Here is a 14,563-nt window from a genome sequence, read left to right as displayed (position 1 = left end):
TGTTTTCTGAAAACTATTTTACAGCCAAAATCTTTTATACTTATTTATTTTTAAAAGACAAAGTCTAATAGCCTTAGAAAACATTCGAGAGAATGTTTTTAAATGAGAGAAGCCTTTGCTGGGTTTTATTTGAATTCCTTTGTACTTTCACTGTGATTTCTGACGTCGTTTTCAAAGGAGCAAAAGTGAGACAACTCCTTTGAAATATCAATCAAGCGTAAAAAAAAATATGGCCACAAAGTTCAGCCGTGATCCCTCAAGCGCTTCAGTGATCTGCGCCTCCAAGTGTGAACTTGACTGTGCTTTAGAGCCAACGACAGCCGCATGCTGGAGGTAAATGAGGCTTTGCCGTGTCATCACAAGCTCATCCAGATGAAGCGTGGCGGTAAATTGAAACAAATCCCAACAGTAGAGAGGATTCCAATCTTTGCGTTTCTATGAAAAATAGCCTGAAGCGCCAGCTTACGGTGAGAAAAAGATTGAAGTCTTCCTCATTCGTCAGGTCCGTGCATTATATTCCTACTTTGCGTGCACAAACAAGGCAATGCTGTCATTTAACAATTTCACTGGTTAAACAAGACTAGATAACAATTAAATCATACTTTTTTTATGAAGGTAGCTCTATTGAAGGCCTCAATTATAAAATCAATAAAGTGTGTTTGTAGCATCAGTGTGGTCTTTGCAGCAAAGCAGTGTTATGTCTTTGATTCTTGCCCAAGGGCAGTTAAACAACCTCCAATACCTTAAGCCATATTTTTTGGTTGTTTTTTTTTACTTTTTTGTCCCCAAGTCTTGTGTTTAGGCTGCAGAAAGTGCTCGTTGTAACCGTCTACTTTGATAATCTATGCACTGCACAAAGCCTTTTCTGCTTAGAAAGCTGCCGTTGTGATCCAGTTCATCTGCTTGACTAGTGTCCTGTAGACCCGTCTGGCTCTGTTCATTCTTCTCAGCTTGCTCATCATGTTAAATGTCGTCTTCTTCCTCATGTTGTGGGGCCCGGCTGCCCCACCACCAGATTGTTTCCCCGCCGTGGAACAAACAGCTCTTCTATCCTCCCTCTTCCTTCACGCCCCCTATTGCTCAGTAGTAAGCAGAATGGGTGGGTTGGCACTGGAATGCAACAATTTACTCGGCCCAGTCCGCCCAGCCGGAGGTTACTGAGGCATCGCCGTCAGCCACTGGACTATCTGCTCTGAAATCTGGTGGCAACAGGTTGGCAATGACTGCTGACTTTAGGCAAGAATGCGATGCAAAAGACGAGATACACGAGTAACTGAAAACACTTCAAGGGGAGTAGATAATAAAGAATAAATGGGCAAAAAAACTAAGCGCTACAGCACATGTCTAAATGTTTCGCTGATCACCAAAACTACCATTCCTTTGTCAAAAATAACTGATAATCTTGTGAATTCAAGGTGTTATATTGTGAGTCACTGGATTTGTTCATTGACAGCAGGAGGAAAGTGAAGTTAGTCAGATGGCCTTTAAAGGGATTCCCTGCAAATTTGCTTTCAAGGACTCACACAAAGTGCAATTTTTCTGCGAGTGCAGCAATGAATGACTGACTGTGAATGTTTTTCCACAGGAACTTTTTACATTTTCATCAAGTGGGATCTGGAAAAATGTTTTTAGGAAGCTTCTGCAGGACTAGAGTGGGGTCGGTAGAAGCAGGAAAAACTGTGAAAATAGAATTCCGCTTATTAGAATATGAAAAAATGAGTCTAAATAGACCAAAATGCGAGATTTATTCCTAAATTGATTACAAATGAATAATTTCAGAAAGAAAATTTTGTTCTAGAAGCTAAAAAATAAAAATAAATCACACTTATTTCATGGGTAGAGATGAAAAACACAAACTTCCCATTCGATTCCAGCTGAAATCAATACTCTGGATAAAAATGTCACATCATTTTCTATCTGTGAAATGGTGCATTTTCAAAGTCACACATTAAAATAAACATTTTCTCTGTCTCTCAGCAGGAGACTTAAGGAAATCATATTTTTAGACTTTGCTGCCTTGTAATTCCAAACATATTTAAGGTTGTGCCCCAACATGAGGTCACCATTATTTGTCTTGGCCGGAGAGGATGAATGCAGAAGAATTTACTTCTGAAGAGAAGACAGGAAAAAAAAAAGAACTCAAAGACTGAAATGAAACGGATCTTTTTCTCTTGCTGTAACATCAGGGTCATTTCTGCCTCCAGAGGTCTGCTGTCGTTCCTCCTTAGGCTCTCTAATCTTATTTTCTTTAAACAAAATGTGCTCATGATGAGATTAAGTAGTCTAATGGAGTGGGAGAACATAAGACATTCACATTTATGCGGTTAAGAGACTGTTTTTTGCTGTTTCGGAAACTATAACTGATTAAACTTACCAAAAAAATCTGACAAATGACAATGTAGGAAACACGGACTGCAATCTCTGAACATTTTCCACGGCAACTTCATTTAAATTTGTGCAAACAGCTTTGTTCATCCATATGTTTTGACTGTTTACAGTATCAGTATACAAAAAAAAACTGTCAAAAGGCACAGGGGCCTTTTACCTACCCAGAGTTTGTTCTCATAGTAAAATGCATCCAGCAGTTTCACAATATATTCATGGTCACATTTGGCCAGGATGTCGATTTCAACCATGTAGTCCTCCAGCTCCTCCTCACTTTTCGTCTCGATCACTTTGGCGGCAGCCAGAACTCCGGTCTCCTTGTTTTTGGCCTGAGAAACGGAAACAAAGCGTCTGTTAAACAAACAGAAGTCACATGGAACCTTTTCTGATTCACTCTGTTCTATCCTTAACATTCATCCCACAGAGTTTAACGCCCATATAATAATAATAATAATAATGGATTGGATTTATCTGCGCTTTTCAAGACACCCAAAGCGCTTACATTGTGTCCATTATTCATTCACTCCTCATTCATACTTGGTGATGGTAAGCTACGGTTGTAGCCACAGCTGCCCTGGGGCAGACTGACAGAGGCGTGGCTGCCATTTCGCGCCTACGGCCCCTCTGACCATCACCAGGATCATTCATGCACATCCACACACCAGTGGAGCCACACTGGAGGCAAGGAGGGTGAAGTGTCTTGCCCAAGGACACAATGACATTTTGGCTGGTGGGAGTGGGGATCGAACCGCCAACCCTTCGATCATTGGACGACCCGCTCAACCACCTGAGCCACTGTCGCCGATGGATATGGATGCTTCAACTGTTTAATGAATACAAGGACCCATTTGGATTTCAGAGATCCATTACATGTGAAGGGAAGGTGACTGACTGAAAGACAGTAAAAGTATGGAAAATGTGGAATAAAGTGGGAAAAAGTACAGCCTTTGGACCAAAAATTGAATTTATGAAATCACTTTCCTTTTTTCACCAACACCCAAAAACAAGAAGAAAAAACACCAAGACCCACCGCACGGCAATTAAAATGCTGACTAACACAGAAAACAGGAAAGGAGGCCCCACGCCCTCTTTGAGGAACCATGTAGAGGAACAGAAAAGCCCGTTTGTTTGGTACAGAGACCGCTGATTACAAACACTTCAATAGAAAAAGGTTGACATAAGAAAAGCTTGATGTCCCTCTAAACGTAGAGCCGACACTTTAAGAATAATGCTGACAATGTCCCCGAGGGGCCACACCTCCCGGTTGAAGGAGGTGTCTGTCCCTGGATGTCGGGGTGCAGATGTCCATCCAATGACCTGCAGCGAGTCAGACTAAACAGCCTGGTGGGGCTGATGCCTCTCAGTGCTTCACAGGGGCTGTGGGAAAACATCTGAACAAACATCCCAGACTCACAGCAACACGCTTATTGTAGTGTGCCACGTCTGAGTGTGTGCGGCTTAGGTAAACACGGCTCCAGAGGAGCCAGGCGAAGCTACCCCCTTTCAGAGAAACCTACAGAGCCAGGAAACCATAACTCAGCTACCTCCTCAGTCCCAACGGTCACAGAGAAACTCTCACCGAACTGCAAATTCTCAGCTCTCTGCTACCACTCAGTGACAGTCAGGTCATTGTTTTATAATCCATCATCCATGAAATACCACTTAGTTGAAGAAAGAAACTAAATGAAGTAAACGCAGATTCTGAAAAGTACAAGAAGCTAAATTTCTACCAAACTCTTCATATTCATCAAGCAGAGCCTCCTTTTTTGTTGTAAATGCTGCTGGTCATTGAGCCGGAGTGGTTAGAGGACCTCACCGATCACCTGATGTTACTGCTCCAAGGTTAAAACAATAGGCAGCATGCCACCATCAAGACGGTGAAGCGAGCAGCCAAAAAAAAAAAAAGGAAAAACTGCAAATAGTGTTTTTAGTGTTTCTAACATGTTCTTTGGTCGTTTTTCTGATGACAGAAAACATCAGAAAAGTAAATTAAGTGTAAAATTGCATTTCTGAGTATTTCTTTATTCAAATAGTTGGGAATCAAGAGCAGACGATACTCTCCGTTTGAAAAAAACTTGCATTTGTCATGGAGAAAATACGCTGGGCCCCAAACTTTCATTCTGATTCATCCACTTGCAGGAAAATAGATCCGCGAACGTCTTTGTCTTCCGCATCCAAGCTGGCATCTGGCTCCAAACTGTACGGCTGGATAGATCCAATATTGCTCACCATTTTTGTTGCTCTACTAGTGTTAGGTTGGGGGTGTGAGGGGCTGTGGGAGAGTGTGTAAACAGAGAGCTCTCAGTTATGGTTGACGGGAAGAGGGAGCCAGATTGCTCTGCATCAACGGTCTGACCCACAACTCAGAAACGAATCTCTAATGAACTACTGCCGCTCTGCAGACACTATGTCCTAGAACACGACTAAAAATGGCATCAACATAATTGAAAGACCACTGGGAACGCTTTTAAAAAGAGCTCAAAGATGACTGTAAAGCGTTTTTCTCAGTATGGCTGCATCAACCACACTGATCATGAACTACACTGTGGTTTCCGTCTGTGCGTTCAGCCTGAGACTCATTTTGTGGAAATGTATGTATGCCCTACTATCTCTAGTTGGTGCTACTATTGCAAATTCAACAGTCCCCCCCCCCCAAAAGAAGGAGTCTCCTGTCTCAGTGGCAACAAGCCCTGGCCTGCTGACCTTTGGGAACAAATGGGGAAAATGTGTGAAGTCAGAGAAAGATAAATCTATATTTTAATGTGAAATCTTGCAGAGTGTGCATACGCCCCCACAGAGAGGAGAGAGCGGTCAAATAACTCAGCGCATCTCACATGAGACCTCCTGACTTCCTCCAAATCATTATGACGTCAATGCACAAGAAGTGACTGGATGTTTGCACATGTTGGGGTTTGTACAAACATTCCAGCAGGAGACAGCAGTGATACTTCAAATCTTAATGCAGCTGCTGCACTTGATGTACAAGGTGGAAGCACTTTCTGTATAACCAACACCCTGACAGGCATATAGCCACACGTGCATTTAAAACATTCGTTTTTCATTTTATTGAAGTTTTATACAAGTCTTACCTCCTGTACATGTTAAATGGAATTAAAGGTTAATATGATCTAAATCATTAGGAGTTTAGAGTTGAAGCTACAAAACTAGTGAGCTAAAATTGTGACACAATCCTTAAAAATGTCTTTAGATTAGAGTTTAATAGAATAGAGGGATCAAGAATGCAGTCATCTCCATGCTGGAGCTGCTGCAGGCATGAAAAGAGAAAGAAAAGATGTTTAAAGATTCAGATCTCTTCTTTAGGTCTACGGCAGATGAGAGAAAACTTGGGGTTTGTTTGGGTCGGCTTTATGCTTTCCATTGGAAAAGGACTTTTGTTCCAGGAAATTCTCTTACTTTCTCTCTTTTGTCTCTTTTTTTCTTTTTTTTTTTTTACCAGTTATGTGATTACAATCTATAGTGAAGCATTAAAGACATATTCAAGCAGACTCCCTTTTTGTACGACGCCTCTGCTACATGAAATGACATGTATATATGGGGGGGGTACAAGATTTCACTCAAAAACATGTTATTCCAGAAAACGGTATCTTAATTCCTGCACTGCATGGTCTATTTACCATCTATAAAAGACAATGAAGATTAACAACTGCAGTTTTAGATAAACAAAAATACTGACTGATGTGAGATTTTAGCTGCTTGACAGATCAAGGACACTTAATATTATTATTTCATGAGAAAAAAAGTTCTTCTTATTTAATTTTGCAGAGGCCGACATGTCTGGACTGCAGCCAGACGTGTTTAAAGCCCTGATAGTTTCCCAACTGTGCTTTGCTGTAGTGTTATGTGGGAAATGCAGTTCATCTGCACTAAACTAACTAGATGTTGTGGAGTAACTTGTCATTGACGGCTCAGGTTACTCTAAAACCTGGACCTATGAAGCAGCAATAATGCTTTACCATGCAGTGATATTAACTCAAAAAGACATGTAAGACAGATGTTAAAGGAGTCATTTAAAAATAAATACATGAAAATAATTTTAGAGAAAGTGCCATCTGCAAATATATTTTTAAAAAATTGAAGAAGAAAAACATGAGGTCGGTGTCTTTTGTTTTTGCTTGTGTTAAATGCTACAATGCCAAATAAATCAACATGTTTCATCATGCAGGTTTTCTTTTTCTTTTGGAATGCTGTGCAAAGATCTCAAACCTTTGTGATTGTTTTTTTCCACCTTTCCCCAACATACAGAGACTTCCCTTCATTCCTCTTTTCAAGAAACCACCCCATCGTGACATCATTTCAATCTCCAACGTCAGTCAAATCAAACAAAGTAAAGCATATTAGAGGTGGGATTATACAAGTCATCTTCATTCCACTCCCTGTCAAGCAATCAAACAAACTCACATTTGAATGGTTTTATTTTGTTTGCATAAAAACTAATTGGACTATATATGATTAAAAGCAGTTTGTGTAAAAGTGTTTGTGGATGTATGAGTATGTATTTCCAATCAATTCATGACTAAACATCCTACGTTTGACATATTTCAGTCTAGATGTATATTTCCATTCTTGGTCTTCTTTAATGTTATTTTTGTTTTGATTGCTTGAAATAAGCCTCATCAAATCTACAATCAAAGGCAGATGTTTTCATTTAAAGTTGTGTATGGCAGCAATACCTTAAGGATATTGTTTTTAATTGTAGTAACGTAAATGTGCTCTCTGACTTTCACATCATTGTACAAAAATGTTGATTTTGAAAGAAACATTCAGATCTTATAATTTAATCAAAACTGTCATTTTTGAATAAACTGATACTTTTGGCTGATTTTTCCAAAAATGTCCCCCTTTTTTTTTTTAACTGTCGTTTCTCTTAAACTTCATCCACCAACAGATTTATTTCTGCATCATACCAAAGCTCCCGTTAAACATCTTTAAAGGACTTTTCCATTTTCGCTGCAGAGCTCGCCAATCTCCTAGAGCAAATTTGCCCGTGGCCTTTTGTCATTATTCTGTCATTGTGACTCCTTTCATAGTCTGTCAGTGCTCTTCCATGAGTTTGAATAAGCTGCAAAGGCAGATGCTGCTGGTGTGTGTGCAACCAGCCGGATAAACTGTGGTTACTGACAGAGGAAGTAAACACAGACGAGCGCACACGCTCCACGTCTGCGGCACAGTCTTTTCAGAAATCTGTCAAGCTGACTAGCAATAACTTTCACCACCTTACCTTTATTTACCAACTTATTATTGGTTACCGAGGCTTATTAGTGGTACAGAGAATGCAAGTTCAGAAGCCTCCAAAATGATCCATTTAGTATGGATTTACAGAAAAATAAGTTAACCATCATTTTTTTATGTGAATAATTGATGCATCTTTAGTAGCTACAAACCAACCATGGTACCAGTAAACCAGACGGCTCGCTGTGACCGATAACAAAACTCCCCCAGAGGTCAGTCACCTTGATTGACCACACAAAAGGCTCAGGTGTATTTCCAGCCATCGCATGTACTTGATCAATAAAACCTTTGCCTCACCATAAACCTGTAAAGCACCACTCCTTTAGAGGCTCTCCTGCGTCTAAGGACAGGAGTGCGGCTCTTCGCTCCCACATAACCAGCAACCCGTAAAAGTGACGACCTTTCTCCTCATTCAGGGCACTCGTCTAAACGCACAAATGTCTGACAGGAAGCAGGTTTTACTGTGAAACAGTGATGGTTGTCTTGTTTTTTTAAGTGTGTGTGGGATTGAACTTTCTGTATCAACATCCTTCATCTGGAGTCGTCTCATCGCACAGACTGGCTCTTTTTGAGCCATTTTGTTTCAGTTGTAGGAGCTTTGAAAGAGTACGCTTCCTGCTTTAGACGGCAGAGGAGTCGAGTCCGTTTGCTTGCAGCAATAAAGTTTTATAAGAGGCGTTTTTATTATCATCTGGGTTTTGACTCCCCCCAGCAACAAAATATATACAAAATACAACTTTTTATGCCACCATTTCACAAAAAAAGCCCTTTGCAGAGAAAGCAAACAAGCAAAAATCCATTGAAATATTGTCTGCTATGATTCAGATTGTGCTCCAACTCAATCCAATCTGCTTCACTGAGGCTGTAGTCAAATTGGCCCATGCTCCTGATCAGCTGTCCTGAGCATAAACAGGTTCATACAAGCCCAACACATCTGTCTGCTTGATTGCTTTTCAATCTCTGATAAGCATTTAATAAAAAACAAGAGCATAAGTTGAAACAGTGGTGAAGTTGTGCTAAGATTAGGTTTGAAGGTAACAAAAGCTTGAGAAAAGGTGCTGACCGCCAAAGACAAAAGTGAAAGACTGATTTAAACTTTTAGATAACTCTAAACTTGCTGAGCAGGAACTTGGCGAAACGTCTGCCTAAAGGCTTGAAACCCAATCAATAAAAATGCAACTCAACACCTGATGAAGCAATGCAAACACGGGGTGCTTCTCTGAAAAAAACATCACTTTTGTTCATTTTTCTAACTAGCATGACCGACCAAGCAAGAGGTTCCTTCAGTCGTAACCATGTCGCTGACCACAACAAAAAAAAAAAAAGAAACCCCACCCACGGTCACAGACTAACTGGGTGCAAACTGTTAGCAGGTCAAAAGCTTAAAGTAACACCAACAAAAACGCTCCCAAAGTGAAGCAACCAGGCACGTTAAAGGATGTGAAAGTTATGCTTCAGATTGCAAAACGTTTCTCGGTAAGTCTTGAGGTGACGGGCAAAGCAGGTCAAAAAGGCAGGAAACGTGACACTTCACACTCATCCTAGCAGGTAGATCATTCGAATTCAGGCTTTCAAAACCATGAACCTCATGACAGATGAGCAAACACTTCCTGAATGGAGCCCACACATCAGCAGTGAGTTTACACTTGCAGATACGCAGCGTGAAACTAAAACTAAACTCAAACAGGTATTTCAAGATGCCAAAGCACTTCTGAAAATTAGCTGATGGAAAGAAACATAAATAAGCCAGAGAAGATCAGCAAAAGCCAAAACCTGTTTGTCTGCGTTAAACCGACTGCACTTTAAAAACCCACATTCAAAAAGAGAGCTCTCTATAAGTGGCAAAGGGGACTCCATCAGGGGCTCACCCCACCCACCCACCCACCCAGCAGGACCCTTATCAGTCCACATGGGCCGGGCTGCTCCCTGAGATTAGACCAAGGAAAGCCCAGACTGAAAGTCTCCTCTGTCACGAGGCCAGAAGGCCTTCCGTTTCTGCAGAAGATGCTGAAGTTCAAACATGCCCAGTCTGTTTCTCTTTCACTTCCACAGGTACAATTGTTTTGAAGACGTTATTTACCAATTTCACTATCAGTAGTTCTATACTTAGTGCTCAAATTCCCTCTAATGAGACCTAAAACCAGGAGGAGGGGGGAAAAAATGACATCTTTCATGAACAATTTATCCTTTTTTTAAACAAAGTCAACAGAAGCCAGCGGTTGTTCTCTTTCTAACTTACGAGTACAAGCCAAACCCATCTTAAATAACACAAAAAAAGTAAAAATCCATAAATGAGACAACACAACGTCTTGGCAACGCATGTTGTTTACACCTCAAACTCAAAGGGACAATAGGAATTCAATAGCGTCTCTGGAATTATTTTTCCTGCAGCAGCAGGGCAGCGGGCTCACCGGCACGTGGCTCATTAATTAATAACAATGACACAAGTTCTCTGTTTTATGCCTCAGCTGCTGCCAGACACACACACACACACACACACAGGCGGCTTCCAGCAAGTGCAAACTTGTAGAGATGAGATATGAAACGGTGGAAGAAACAAAACATTCTGCTGTGACAAACTGGAAGCAGAGCATTCCTCTGCCATGATTGTTAATATGAGCAAGAGTTAGGTGGAAAACAGCGGTGGTTGAAACCCACACAGTCTGTCTGGTTCTAGTCTTTGGAGGGTGAAGTGAAAAAGAACCAAAACTGCTTGAAACATTGGTTTTTACGTGTTTGTGTTCAACCCAAACACATCCAAAAAAAACCATGACCTCATAAACTTGTGATAAAAATGTCATGTCTATAGAGTTCAGGTATGTGGTCTTGAAATCTACTGTAATTTTAAAGTGTTTTCTGGCCAAACCAAACGGAAAAGGAGCCTGCAAATCCATGAAAGGGGACTTTGGGCTTTTCTCCTCCGCCCGAACCAAAAGCTGCTCCGTGAGAATGAAGGTTGATGCCTTTTTAGCAATCCGGCTGTTGACATTGCCAATCCTGCACAAGTGCGACCAATTGAACCGGCTGAACTGGAGAGCGGCGAGCGACAACGTCCATGGAAAAAAGGTCTAGAGCCACCGCTCTGGTCTTAAAATCAACAACTTACCAATTACAAATGTATCCCCCCCCCCCCCCTCCCCCCCATCCTTACAGTACACTTTTAGCTATGAGTGACTGAAAGTTTGACGTGAACAGGTTTGAGACCTGTAAATGCCCAAAGTTGGTTGCAATCAAAGATCCTTATAGATGCTGACGGCACTTCCGTTTTGTTGGACTGAAAACAAAAGAGTCTGTGGAATTAAAGTGCCCTAAGAGAGAAAGAGAAAAGTCTTTCAGAAATGTGGTTTCAAGTTGACAGTTGTGGTTTCTTTTACCAAAGTGAGCAGAAGTTAGCCCAAGGCTTACGGAAATACTTCCAGTGAGCTACCTACACTCAAGATATCGTCGAGTGACTCACTTGAAGGTCCCACTCTGATGAAAATTGTGTTTTTGGTGTTCGCACGGGCGTAAAATTCCAGTCGTGGATGATGTCATCAGCCCGCGACACATGACCAGTGTGAGCTGAGGGACTACAAATCGCCATGAGGTATAAGTCTGGCATAACAGTGGGTCAAAGAGTGCGTTAGAAGGTTATTTTGTCGTTCGTTTGGTTTTTCACTATATGCTTGTTGGAGAGGGGCTGAAAAAGTTGTCCTACAGGTGAATCAGAGAAAAAACAGGCGTTCTTCTGATGAAGTTAACAGTTAGACGTTACACCTCAAGGGCAAGAGATCAGTTTAACCTCACTGAAACAGACTGTCGCTCTGCTGAAGGTAAAAACTTTTTTAAAAAAAACCACACACTGTTCCTACTGCCCCTCACATACAAACCAAAACTACTGGTGGCAACTTTTTTCCATTCTTGCCACCACCACCCCCAACCATCTCACTTTGAGCGAGAAAACTCCCCTAAAACTCGCGTCTGTTCAGCCCCAGACCTCAACAAAAGAACAACATGTGCGATTTGACATCTGATCTCCTTCCCTCCCACACGAGAGACCATTATTCAGAGATTTTGGGCGCTGCGAGAGGAAGTGTGCAGTATCTGTCCCACCGTTTCCTGTCTCGGCCATCATCTGCTCCCCACTCCCACCCCCTTAAGACAGATGCAGGTGTGCAGCCGTCTCCCCTCCCCGACTCACTCGAGGAGAGGAAACCGAAGCCAAAGCAGAGCCCTGATGTTTGGATAGGAAAAGGCAAACAGAGCAGAGACATCTCCAGAACTTCAGAGCACCAGCTTCTTAAATGGTACCTAATCTCTCCAACTATCAGTCACACGTGTGCCCTGACTGATTTCCCTGTTTGAAGTTAGAACTTAAACATGGCAGGTTTTGTCCAAATTTATTTAACGACCTTCTTGGATGAAAGTGGCATTTTATTTTACATTTAAAACTTCAAGACCTACACCAATGAAAGTTGTGTTTTTGCTGTTCTTGTAACATTTTTTCTCATGATCGACTTATTAAAGAAATGAGCTTAAAATTGTAATTCTGACTCATTCTTCATACAAATTAGTGTAAATCAAGGGCAGACGACCAAAATGTGGTTTGATACAACATGTAGTTGTGATGTCATAAATAGGATCAGCGGGACACGAGCTCCATTCTGATCCATCCACTTGTAGACTACTAGATCCGCCTCAGTTTTCCTCATCTGAACTGGCATCTGGCTCAAAACTGTAAAGCCGGATAGTTTCATACATTGCTCGCCATTTTTGTTGCATCAGTGATGTTAGGTTAAGGGAGGGTAGTGAGTGAGCTTGTAAACAGAGAGCTCTCAGTTGTGGTTAAAGGGCGTGTGGGGTTGCTCTGCATCAACAGTCCCGCCCACAACTCAACAGGTGAATTTCTACTAAACAGAAACTCTCATAGCAAACGACAGGATTACTTTGGCTAAAAATGGCGTAATCATAAATAGAAGACCATCTTTTTACTTAAAAACCTTTTCATATGGGGACTTGGTGGGCAACAGGAAGACTTTATAAGCAATATTTTTTCAGTAAACCTTTCCCGCTGAGCATACTTTCCAGGGAAAACAAAAAAGTGCAAACAAAGTGGTTCCCTAGTTTGCACAGAGTTCCACTGAGCATCACTTGTTCCCCAAACGTGTCAAAGACGTCCACTGTGCTCCACTGGGCCCTGCAGACACAGACGGCTTTTGGTCTGACGGACCAGCCAATGCGGATCGGACCCCTTCTTTGGGCAAAAAGTCCTCCTGCTGCTGAGGTTTGGGAGGGGGGGGGGCTCTCTCTGTTCTCCAGCACTGGGAGCATCTACAGGCTGAGATCTGGACTCTCCTCTGCAGCCGGATTCATTCAGCAGCTCAGTGAAACCCATGAATCAACAACTGCAAAGGTCCATAAACATTCCATAAACATGAGCAAAAAGCCAGTTGTTGCTCCACACCAAAGCTGAGAACTGCGTGAAAGTCAGGACCAACAACATACTTCTGTCATCTGTCATTAAGCACGCCACCAGCAGCACCCACTAAAACCGGCATGAGTCCACCACACCCCACGCAGGAAACCTTTAAAACACACAAGGGAAACGAACATGCCGAGTGCAGCCCAAAATGAACATGTTGATGACAATACAGGATGAGTCATGTAGAGATTTTTCACAGAAAGGGTGAAGTTTGGAGGTTAGTTGAGTTAAGGAGCTCGTGATGGAGTCGGCAGGTGTCTTTCTATGTCGTCTGCCAATGAATCCCACTCCTTACTCACCTTGTAGACTTTCCCGAACGCGCCGTCGCCCAGCTCCCCGACGATTTCCCAGAGGTCGTTGGGGTTCACGTCCCGGTGGACGTGCTCGTACTGCTTGCCCTTCTTTTTCGTGTCTATCCGGAACATTTTGCTGAACCTCGACAGAGCCATGTTTTTTTTTTGTCCGGCGAAACCGTTCAGCTTCAATTAAAAAGAAAATTCAAGAAAATAACCGCGAGAAGCTCGCAAAGACGTGAAAAAAGCCGTATATATTCACTTGTTATTTAGAAGTAAAAAAAACGTGAAAACCTATTTGTCTTCTGTTTTTCTTTTAAGGAAACTAAACTATCTTATTTTAGACGAATTCTTCTCCTCCGTCCATCTCCACATTGGGCTCCGTGAGGTTTAAATGCCACATTCCCATTGAAGAGCTTCGGTTCAGGTTCTGGAGACGCGGTGACACCCTGCGGCTGTGGAGTCTGTGGAGTTTGTACTGCGTTTCTGTTTGCGGGCAACTTGTTGATTCAAACACTACAAGAAAAAAAAAAAAAAAAAGCTATGTTAAAAGGCCCCGCCTCCTAGCGGAACACCCTCGCGGTGCAGTCTGGGAAATGAAGTTATGTAGGAGTTGTGGCAAAAGACAAGGAAGAAGAAAGAAACTGCATATCCTGGTTGGTGCTGGGCGTGGACCGAGGAGAGGACGGCCTGTGCGGGGAACAAGACTGACAGGACTCCCGCAACACGCTGCCGTTCGCTCAAACATTTACTTATTAATGGGAAACTTTTTGTTTTTTACCTATCACTGTACCCTTTATTTGTTCTGTCATTATCTTAAATAAAGTTAAACTTCATAGCATATTGAGCCCAATTTTATGCATTAAAAACTCAACTTCGCTCAATTATGTAATGGAATGTAAACTACTTTCTTAACCTTTAATCTTTGTCCTTCAATCAAGCAGAAGCGCACCAGGCTCCTGGAGAGTTACAGTGCCCTCTTGTGGCAAATCAAACTCACTACTATGATATATATATTTTTTCTAACTTGTCCTGTCCAACAGCTAAGCAAACAGATGAGAGCTGAAAGCCTTTTGTGTTGGACATATTTTACTTTTACAACAGAAGTTATGAATAAACCCCTTTTGCAATTTCAGCTAAACTTTATTCATGTTAATTATCTATCTATCTACAT

The 14,563-nt window shown here is 41.8% G+C and overlaps 1 protein-coding gene across 2 annotated transcripts in view; it reads right to left on the bottom strand.

Annotated features, from left to right (window-relative positions):
- stk10 (serine/threonine kinase 10) overlaps nucleotides 1–13,929 on the bottom strand; it is a 36,437-nt gene extending 22,508 nt beyond the window's left edge. For both annotated transcript variants that reach the window (XM_004084210.5, XM_011492371.4), the window contains exons 1-2: nucleotides 13,396–13,929; nucleotides 2,550–2,714 (exon numbers count right to left, since the gene is read on the bottom strand). In XM_004084210.5, the coding sequence (XP_004084258.1) occupies nucleotides 2,550–2,714; nucleotides 13,396–13,545 (315 nt within the window). In that variant the 5' untranslated portion in view covers nucleotides 13,546–13,929. The remainder of the gene's footprint in view (nucleotides 1–2,549; nucleotides 2,715–13,395) is intronic.
- Between the last annotated feature and the right edge of the window lie 634 nt (nucleotides 13,930–14,563).

The sequence above is a fragment of the Oryzias latipes genome, chromosome 14 (genome assembly GCF_053564925.1).
Source record: "Oryzias latipes strain Hd-rR chromosome 14, Olatipes_Hd-rR_3.1".
Lineage (NCBI taxonomy): Eukaryota > Metazoa > Chordata > Actinopteri > Beloniformes > Adrianichthyidae > Oryzias > Oryzias latipes.
The sequence above is the reverse complement of the archived record's forward strand: the minus strand, read 5'-3'. Positions and strand labels throughout refer to the sequence as shown.